The sequence below is a fragment of the Brachyhypopomus gauderio genome, unplaced genomic scaffold, assembly GCF_052324685.1.
Source record: "Brachyhypopomus gauderio isolate BG-103 unplaced genomic scaffold, BGAUD_0.2 sc49, whole genome shotgun sequence".
NCBI lineage: Eukaryota > Metazoa > Chordata > Actinopteri > Gymnotiformes > Hypopomidae > Brachyhypopomus > Brachyhypopomus gauderio.
The window spans coordinates 1,656,609-1,667,426 of record NW_027506874.1 but is presented as its reverse complement, the minus strand read 5'-3'; the positions used below and the strand labels follow the sequence as shown (position 1 = coordinate 1,667,426).

The following is a 10,818-nucleotide window of genomic DNA, read 5'->3' as shown; positions in this document are numbered from 1 at the left end:
ACACACACACACACACACACACACACAGACTTTTTGTTTAATTCTTTAGTAATTATTTACATGTTCATAATTCACTGTATATCAATCATTTGAACGGGTCTGTTAAAGAATGTAAAATGACAAAAGTTGTGTGTGTGAGTGTGTGTGTGTATATGTTTGTGTGTGTGTGTGTGTGTGTGTGTGTGTGTATATGTTTGTGTGTGTGTGTGTATATGTTTGTGTGTGTGTGTGTGACTCACAGCTGCGAATGAGTAGGTGATCCCGAGCCAGATGGTACAGATGAGAGGTGCAACAAAGGTGAAGGCCAACAAGCCAAACACAGGCAACGTGAGGACCGCACACAGCAATGCAAACACACCTCGTAGCCCCACGTAGTCCTAACACACACAGACACACACACACACAAATAAAGCAAACCGAAAAAGTGCATCGGGCAGTATGGGGCAGCCCTGGTCTGGTTAGGGAGTCTTGTGACTGGAGGGTTTTGTAATTTATAGTATTTATAATCATTTATAAAAATGGAGCAGCTAGCTACACCTGGAAATAAATAAATACAGCCAAATACAGCACATTCAAATATCCTGAGACCAAAATAAATAAACTGAATAAATATTAGAATATTAGTATAAATATTAGTGTAAATAAATCAGTATAAATTAGACAGTATAAATTATTTGTAAGAAGCAACTGCTAATTGCTAATGTTATTTAGTTCCACTACATGCTTGTATATGATAACTGAGATCTACTTGGTTTCATTTTGGGGGTATCTGGCAGTAGTAGTTAGTGTAGTTACCAAGGCATGCCTGCCATGGTGCATATCAGCTAACATGCTAGCAAGAGACCGGTGTCGGCCAGAGGAGGGTTGGTTCCCCCCCTGAGTCTTGGTTCCTCTCAAGGTTTCTTCCTCATGCAAAAAAAACTAGGGAGTTTTTCCTTGTCACTGTCGCCCTTGGCTTGCTCACTGGGGGCTAGGACTCGGCACTTGTAAAGCTGCTTTGTGACAACAACTGTTGTAAAAAGCGCTATATAAATAAAATTTGATTGATTGATTGATTGATTGAGACCCTGTTCAAAATAAAACCAAATGTACTTTATTAGCCTTTATAACTCTCACAGTTCAAAGACTGCTCATTTCCTGCACACTTACTGCCATAAATGCTAATATAAAATTATTAGCATGTAGCATATGCTTCATAATATTAGTGTGTGTTATGTACTCAGAGGGTCTTTGCATGCAGATGTGTGTACTCACAATAAGAATCCCCACAGCAGCAGACAGGACTAGAGAGCTATCATACACCGCACCAGCAATGTAGGCAGCGTCCTTCTGACTGTAGCCTGAATACTTATCCTGGATAAACTTACTACACACACACACACGCACACACACACACACACACACACACACACACACATCTAAGTTTTACTAACATACCACTTTTCCTCCAGATACGTACTTTTCTAAACAATTACAAAGCAGAGAAATGACAATACTAAATTAAAATGGCAATACTAAATTAACATGCTAATACTATGCTAAAATGACAAAACCACATTAAAACGATAGTACTATATAAAAATAATGCTACATTAAATTGCTAATGTTATATTAAAATGATACTACACACAAAAAAAACGATTAATCAATAAAACAAAGTCTGAATATATAGAGGCTTTAAAATGATATAAATGTACATAAAAATACATACTTAAGATACAAATACAATAAAAGAAAAATCATCATAAAAAATACATGTAATGAATGTGTGGACATGTAGCACGTGTTGGTAAATGTGTTTCAATGCCTGGGGGCTATTCCACGAAGCGAGCTTATGAAAGCGGCGCTTATTAGAGTGAGCCTCGCTTGAGTTAGCCAAACATTTAACTTCCGTCTAGTTCCTTTCCACTAACGAAATCCAGACGCAACCTGTTCCCGCTAATTCAAGCCCGGCTTTTGTAATCGGCGATCATGCGCGTGCACACAGTATTTACACAGCCTCAATAATCGATATTTGAAAAGGCATATAATATAATGAGCATATAATTTAATCCATTCATTGGCATTTTAAAAGTGTTATAGTAAATTAATAATGTCAATAATTTCCTGATTTAGAAGTAACATGAGCGGGGTTAAGAGAACGTGGCAGCAGGTCAAGGTGAAATGTAAAAATATACTCCAGAATGGTAAGTACAGTTGATTAGTCCAATGTGCAGGAAAAGGTAAAACACCACATTAAATAAATGTATACAATATTTTAGCAACCAGAAAGAAAACTGCTACTCCCCCATCATTGTGGAATTTAATGAATATATTAAGGAAGCGCTTAAGCGCAAGACAAACCTTTTGAATTTCGCGGCAGACTGTTGCCTTACTAAGATGTCCTGCATCCCCAACGCTGTATCGAAATGCACCACTGGCAAAGAAGCGCAAAGCGATACAGACCGTTTAGGGTTTGGTAAAAGCTTTACTACGTCTAGTGGTCTTCTCAATATATGGCCCCAGTATTTTACAAAGATATATAATACTGTGTCTTCTGAACATGTAGTGCTCAAATAAGTAGTCATCCGGAAAGCCCAGTGGATCTGTCCTGTCCTGGAATGACTGGGGCTGGTAGCATGAATGCTCTGTGCACTACACACGCTCCCTCATCTACTGGATTCTCTACAAATGGGCATGCCATGGTCAATCAGCCTTCAGCCTTCACTGTTAGCTGCTCTTTTTATAGCCTACATTTTGGATTATTTGTATCACCTGTATGAAAATCTTGGTAAGGTAGTTGTCTGTGTCCATTTCCTTTTTGCACCATTAAGTTAACCACACATTTACATTATTTATACTGAACATATGTAAATTGCAGAGTGATATGATTTGCTTGTAATTTGAACACAAAAGAGGAAGTATGGGGATAAATATATACCTAAAAGTATCTTCACCTAAATAAAGTTATTATTAATACTCAGGTACAAATAATTATTTTTTGTGATAGAGTTTATGCTAATGTATGTTTGTTGACCATAACTGTGATTAGACACTGTATTCCATTTTACACTGACCTGAATTTAAGATTAAACCAATACATTAAAATGTGCAGAAACCTCACTGATTAACAATGAATATGTACTCTGAAGATACTCTGTAATCTGTGTGAATATGTACTCTGAAATATAAATTGCATTTTGAAATATAATTATTAAATTTATTAAGTCATTCCACACTAATAATTACAGTACTCAATTAAATGTATAAAAATATGATATGATATGCTACATCCACAGCAATTTAATGGATAGAACTGCAGTGGAACCTTGTTCCTCAATTCAGTTTCCCGGATGGCGAGACTGTCATCACGCTGCTCAGCCAATAGAAGCGGTCCCGCTAAGCTAAGCCTCAACTCTATCCTGGCACGGAGCAGGTTTGTACAAACGTATATGTTGTATATATGCTGTAGTAACTGAGCGAGGCTCAAGTCTAGCCTCTTTCGTGGAACCAAATTTGAGCAAAATGAACCAGGCTTGTCTTAAAAACCCCAGCTTACTGAGTTAGCTCGCTTCGTGGAACAGCCCCCTGTAGTGTGTTCGTAAACGTGTTTCAGTACCTGTAGTGTGTGTTGGTAAACACGTACCTGTAGTGTGTGTTGGTAAACACGTTTCAGTACCTGTAGTGTGTGTTGGTAAACACGTTTCAGTACCTGTAGTGTGTTGGTAAGCGTGTTTCAGTACCTATAGTGTGTGTTGGTAAGCGTGTTTCAGTACCTATAGTGCGTGTTGATAAACGTGTTTCAGTACCTATAGTGCGTGTTGATAAATGTGTTTCAGTGCCTATAGTGTGTGTTGGTAAGCGTGTTTCAGTGCCTATAGTGTGTGTTGGTAAGCGTGTTTCAGTACCTATAGTGTGTGTTGGTAAACGTGTTTCAGTACCTATAGTGTGTGTTGGTAAGCATGTTTCAGTACCTATAGTGTGTGTTGGTAAGCGTGTTTCAGTACCTATAGTGTGTGTTGGTAAGCGTGTTTCAGTACCTATAGTGTGTGTTGGTAAGCGTGTTTCAGTACCTATAGTGTGTGTTGGTAAGCGTGTTTCAGTACCTATAGTGTGTGTTGGTAAGCGTGTTTCAGTACCTGGCATCAGCGATGAACGGGAATATTCCATTATAGAAGAACATGATGGTTAGCACCAGCAGCCAGTAACGAAGAGAGAGCAGTCTGACATCATGCACCCTCTACACACACACAAAGTTAAAATGGAGAGAAAAAAAAACTGTACAATTGTATAAAAAAATGTTTTACCGTATAATGAAAAATTCATTTTGTTGTAATTTGTCAGTATCCCTCCAGCCTCTCTCTCTCCCTTCCTCCACCCACTACATTCCTACACCCTCAACACCCTAAATACCCTCTATATTCCTACACCCCCTACACCCACAACACTCCTACACCCCCAACACCCCCACTCACCACTTTGCGGGACTCCTCCAGGATGGCTCCATCCAGCCCCAGCTGTTTCATGCCCACCTTGTCCAGGACACTGACCGTAATAGCAGAGATGAATCCCAGCACACACAGCAGCGTACCTGTGTACACACACACACACACACACACACACACACACACACACACACAAAACTACTGTTTCATTGGTTTCATGTTAGGGGACAACAGCTTCAACAGGCTGTGACTAATCCCTGCACACATGAGACTGTTTCATTTAGAATTTAGTTTTTTTTTGGATGACAATTATTTATATATAGTTAAAGAAATTAGAAAATGTGTCCAGATATTTTCATTGAATGTGGAGGTCAAATAACGCGTGTGTGCCCCCCCACCTCCCCACAGTGTCCACTGCATGCCGTAGTGCGACTCAAAGCGCTGCGTGAAGAAGAAGTTCAGCACAGATCCCAGACGGGAGAACGCCAGCGTGAGCCCAAAGGCCAGAGCCAGTTCCTTCCCCCGGAACCAGAACGCCGTGATACGGTTCTGCACAACTACATGACGACACACAGAAGGAGTAAAACATTAAAACACATGCAGGTAGGGCTGCCACAAACGATTATTTTTATAGTCGACTAATCACGATTAATTTTTATGATTAGTCGACTAATGGGATCGTACGTTAATTGGATATAAAACATACAGCTTATCGCACTAGAATGCAACTGCTATTATATAACCATCATTAGATTTCAGCTATATGCTAACTAAAAATTAAAACAATTAAGATCATAGTTCATTAAACCTTTAATGAAATATGCAGCTTGTTGCAACAAACAATTATTAAAATAAGTATAAGGCACTGGCTTAAACAACGCAAAAATAAATACATTAATAAAAAAATGATTTTTTTGTAGGTTTTTCTTTCTTTCATTTGTCACTGGCATCAATCATTTAAATCAAATTAGGTAGGAACCTGAAACTAAGGAATTATTCACAAATAATTCTCACTGACGTTACAGAAAACACACGAATGTGTGCTAAGGCTAATGAAACAAATCACCATCACTATCACTAATGTTAACTTTTACGGCTACCACGATAAGTAAGTACTAAGCTAACGCTCTGTTTACGGTAACTTTAGCAGCTAACTAGTAAATTAGATTACAGAGATGACGGTCCCTCTTCATCATTGTCACAATCAGCCACAACATGCTTCAGGTGCTCGTACATCGCGGTTGTGCTGCCGTGGAAGGAAAGTTCTGCCTTGCAGATATTGCACGCTTTCAAAACCCGGCTATGGAAAATGATCCCACACTTTTGAGTCCCGTAGCCGGGTAGCCATGATACCAGTCTGTGTAACGTCCTGGGATGTCATCCACTGTCTACCCCAGTTTCCACTACTACACACACTCCCCCACACACCAACCCCTACACACACACACACACACACACACACACACACACACACACACACCAACCCCCACACACACACACACACCATCCCCAGTACAAGGGTACTGGTGTGACTGTTTTTGACTGTATTGGTGTGTGTGTTATACTGGTGTGAGTGTGTGTGTGTCCTACTGGTGTGACTGGTGTGTGTGTGTGTGTGTGTGTGTGTGTGTGTGTGTGTCCTGCTGGTGTGACTGGTGTGTGTGTGTCCTACTGGTGTGACTGGTGTGTGTGTGTGTTTGTGTGTCCTACTGGTGTGACTGGTGTGTGTGTGTGTGTGTGTCCTACTGGTGTGACTGGTGTGTGTGTGTCCTACTGGTGTGACTGGTGTGTGTGTGTCCTACTGGTGTGTGTGTGTGTGTCCTACTGGTGTGTGTGTGTGTCCTACTGGTGTGTGTGTGTGTGTGTCCTACTGGTGTGACTGGTGTGTGTGTGTGTGTGTGTGTGTGTCCTACTGGTGTGTGTGTGTGTCCTACTGGTGTGTGTGTGTGTCCTACTGGTGTGTGTGTGTGTGTGTGTGTGTGTCCTACTGGTGTGTGTGTCCTACTGGTGTGACTGGGGTGTGTGTGTGTGTGTCCTACTGGTGTGTGTGTGTGTGTGTGTGTGTGTGTGTGTGTCCTACTGGTGTGAATGGTGTGTGTGTCCTACTGGTGTGTGTGTGTGTGTCCTTCTGGTGTGTGTGTGTGTGTGTGTGTGTGTGTGTGTGTGTGTGTGTGTGTGTGTGTGTGTCCTACTGGTGTGTGTGTTCTACTGGTGTGACTGGGGTGTGTGTGTGTGTGTTCTACTGGTGTGACTGGGGTGTGTGTGTGTGTTCTACTGGTGTGTGTGTCCTACTGGTGTGACTGGTGTGTGTGTGTGTGTGTGTGTCCTACTGGTGTGTGTGTGTGTGTCCTACTGGTGTGACTGGTGTGTGTGTGTGTGTGTCCTACTGGTGTGTGTCCTACTGGTGTGACTGGTGTGTGTGTGTCCTACTGGTGTGTGTGTGTGTGTCCTACTGGTGTGACTGGTGTGTGTGTGTGTGTGTGTGTGTGTGTCCTACTGGTGTGTGTCCTACTGGTGTGACTGGTGTGTGTGTCCTACTGGTGAGCGAGCCGTTTCCAGACCCAAAGAGCAGGCGTCCAGTCAGCATGAGCGGCAGCAGAGACGCCGTCCCTTTAAAATGAGACCCCAGGGCAAAGATGGCCGACCCCAGCACCGTCAGGAAGGAGAAGAGGAACACACCGACTACAGAGGGGACACACACACACACACACGCAGACATTAAACAGGCTTAGAGAGGTTAAAATACTACACGGTTTTCCTGACACTTACAGCGGTTGCCAAGTTTATCGATGAGGAATCCTGCAATGATGACCACTATAGCGTTCCTGAAACACACAAAAACACACAAACACATCAACTACAGCTGTGGAAGCACATATGTATATATATGTGTGAGTGTGTGTGTGTGCGTATGTGTGTGCGCGTGCGTGAGACTTGCATGTCCAGGCGTAGAGCAGACAGCAGGTTGTTTTGTGTGTTAGAGAGAGAGAGAGAAAGAGAGAGAGAGAGAGAGACTCACGTCCAGGCGTAGATGGCGTACAGCAGGTTGTTTTATGTGTTAGAGAGAGAGAGAGAGAGAGAGAGAGAGAGAGAGAGAGAGAGAGAGAGAGAGAGAGAGAGAGAGAGAGAGAGAGAGAGACTCACGTCCAGGCGTAGATGGCGTACAGCAGGTTGTACTCCTGTGGTGTCATACCCAAACCCTCCACACACTCTGTGCCATTGCTGCTAACCGTTGAGTTTGGACATGTCAAATTCTGCCAATGTGTGTACAAGAGGACACACAGTGAGACACACACACACACACACACACACACACACACACACACACACAGCTTTGTGCTTTGGACCTTAGCTGTGTCCATTTACCATCTTATATATGTAACCATATCTGTAGTTATGTAGTTCTGTAGTTGTGTAGATCTGGGTGGTCATGTAGTTCTGTGGGTCAGTGGTTGTGTGGTTCTGTAGTTGTATAGTTCTGTGGTTGTGCAGTTGTGTAGTTCTGGGTGGTTCTGTAGTTGTGTGGTTCTGTGGTTGTGTAGTTCTGGGTGATTTTGTAGTTGTGTAGTTCTGGGTGGTTCTGTAGTAGTGTAGTTCTGTAGTTGTGTGGTTCTGTAGTTGTGTGGTTCTGTAGTTGGGTGGTTCTGGGTGGTTCTGTGGTTGTGTAGTTGTGGGTGATTTTTTAATTGTGTGGTTCTGGATGGTTCTGTAGTTGTGTGGTTCTGTGGTTGTGCAGTTCTGGGTGGTTCTGTGGTTGTGTAGTTCTGTAGTTGTGTAGTTCTGGGTGGTTCTGTGGTTGTGTAGTTCTGTAGTTGTGTAGTTCTGGGTGGTTCTGTAGTTCTGTAGTTGTGTAGTTCTGGGTGGTTCTGTGGTTGTGTAGTTCTGTAGTTGTGTAGTTCTGGGTGGTTCTGTGGTTGTGTAGTTGTGTAGTTCTGGGTGGTTCTGTGGTTGTGTAGTTCTGTAGTTGTGTAGTTCTGGGTGGTTCTGTGGTTGTGTAGTTGTGTGGTTGTGTAGTTCTGGGTGGTTCTGTGGTTGTGTAGTTGTGTGGTTCTGCGTGGTTCTGTGGTTGTGTAGTTCTGGGTGATTTTGTAGTTGTGTGGTTCTGGGTGGTTCTGTGGTTCTGCGTGGTTCTGTGGTTGTGTAGTTCTGTAGTTGTGTGGTTCTGTGGTTGTGTAGTTGTGTGGTTCTGTGGTTGTGTAGTTCTGGGTGGTTCTGTGGTTGTGTAGTTCTGTAGTTGTGTGGTTCTGCGTGGTTCTGTGGTTGTGTAGTTCTGTAGTTGTGTAGTTCTGTAGTTGTGTGGTTCTGGGTGGTTCTGTGGTTGTGTAGTTGTGTGGTTCTGGGTGGTTCTGTGGTTGTGTAGTTCTGTAGTTGTGTGGTTCTGGGTGGTTCTGTGGTTGTGTAGTTGTGTGGTTCTGCGTGGTTCTGTGGTTGTGTAGTTGTGTGGTTCTGTGTGGTTCTGCGTGGTTCTCACCCCCTGGAATTGCTCCTGCAACACGCTCGGAATATCGAAGCAGAAATACGAGCCGAACGTGAGCATGCAGTTAAAAAACAGAACCACGAAACGGTAATACGCTGTGGAGAGAAACAGAGAGAGTGGGTCAGAACGGTCCTAAACCCTACATACACCTTTCTGGATGTGTTTTAACCACAGTACTAACAGCAAACACATCTACCGACGATAAATTACGCCGAAAACGCGACCGTGTGATCGGACTACATTCCCCTACATTATGGACTACATTACCCTTCTCCGCCGGTTCCGCCATCGTTGGTGGGTCGGTAAACCGTGGTCGCGGCTCGTCTACGCTCGTGTCCGTTTACTCTCATATATCACCTGCTTCACCGTTTCTACTGTAGGCAACAGAGTTTCAAAACATTCACGTGAGGGGCAGATGGGAGTGGGCGGGGCAGATTGTTTACAGATCGAATATTCGACGCTCCAATCGTGGGAGGAGCTACCGGCCGAGCCGACATCACGTGACTGCTTCACAGCTGAGCAGCACGTGATCTTCTGCGCGGCGTTTTGCTGTGCTGCAGTTTTTAAGTGTGTCTGTAGAACTGTGACCGCGCTGAACCCTCAGAGAATACGACGTGTGATTAGTTTAACGCCGTCCTACATTAGACAACCAGTTATCTAATCACAGAAAACACTGTTTGGACTCTTGTGTAGACCGCGTGGTGATAATGCACCCTCACCCAGGGTCACTACGGGTCACCCGGGAGTGCTTCAGCTCCCACAACACGGTGTGACTTCTAAACTGAAGATATAATGTGTATTAATAATGTGTGTTTTGAAGATAATGTGTATTAATAAAGTGTGCTCTGAAGATAGTGGGTATTAATAAAGTGTGTTTTGAAGATAATGTGTATTAATAAAGTGTGCTCTGAAGATAATGTGTATTAATAAAGTTTTTTTCCTCTGTAAGGTATTGTTGCTTCATTTGTTCAGAAACAATTAACATTAAAATACATCCATAAATAACATAATCCATAAATCCATAAAATTAACATCCAGGGATTATCCCAAACGTCCAGAACCACCTGGTCCAACACACCTGGTCAGAAACACCCGTTCTGAGGTGTGTTTCCCTTTCTGTTCCAGTACGGTAGATGATGGCTAGGGCTGGCCTCCCTCTTGGTGATCAGTGGTGGTTCTGAACTGGGAGGACTAGACTGGGACCAGTAGTTCTGTCAGGAAAAAAAGGTCTCAAAAAGAGGACATGTCCAGGTAAAAGAGGACATTTGGTCACCTTACCTTATGGTGCTGGCATTTAAGAAGCAAAATTAAACATTCAGTATCAATCAATTACATTTTTTGAACAGTTTTAATTCAGTGCTGTTACTTTAGGGAAATTTGCTTTACAGTATTATCAACTGTCTTCTTGCAAATGGATCAGCATATTCTAACAGGTGACATCCTGGACATAATAGTACATACAAACCCAAGCTTTAATGCAAACACATGTTCACAAGATGTAGTATTAACGGGCAGTATTAACAGCTCATTTGTAATGTCATATTCAAGCTCCATTACATCAGCAGTATTCTACGGTTGTTGTGCTTTCTTGCAAACAGATCTACACATTCCTCCAGGTTCACGACCTTCGCCCTCCTTGACTCAATATTCAATACACCCAAACTGCTCATCCACTCATCTGTCGTCATAGTGGACCTAGATAGGTTTTCACCAGATTTAGTGCAGAAAAACTTTGCTCACAAGAAGAGGAACTATTTTGAGCAGTTTGAAGAGATAAAAAAAACCTTCTTTCTAAGACTGAATGATGCCAGCTCTAGCAGTACAGGGACTTTGCACACCATTCAGTATTTTCCTTTGTAAATTTCTCCTGAACTGACGTAGTTCGTGTCCTAAGTCCTCATACAACTCATACATTGT

The 10,818-nt window shown here is 42.7% G+C and overlaps 1 protein-coding gene across 2 annotated transcripts in view; it reads right to left on the bottom strand.

Moving 5' to 3' along the window:
- The window catches only part of mfsd1l (major facilitator superfamily domain containing 1-like), an 11,471-nt gene extending 2,138 nt beyond the window's left edge, over positions 1-9,333 (bottom strand). Inside the window, exons 1-10 of one of the 2 annotated variants that reach the window (XM_076986851.1) lie at positions 9,169-9,333; positions 8,896-8,996; positions 7,569-7,678; positions 7,194-7,249; positions 6,963-7,106; positions 4,823-4,981; positions 4,455-4,570; positions 4,119-4,219; positions 1,255-1,366; positions 240-377 (exon numbers count right to left, since the gene is read on the bottom strand). In XM_076986851.1, coding sequence (XP_076842966.1) covers positions 240-377; positions 1,255-1,366; positions 4,119-4,219; positions 4,455-4,570; positions 4,823-4,981; positions 6,963-7,106; positions 7,194-7,249; positions 7,569-7,678; positions 8,896-8,996; positions 9,169-9,190 — 1,059 coding nt within the window. In that variant the 5' untranslated portion in view covers positions 9,191-9,333. The other variant, XM_076986852.1, reaches the window with a different exon arrangement.
- Positions 9,334-10,818: the final 1,485 nt, after the last annotated feature.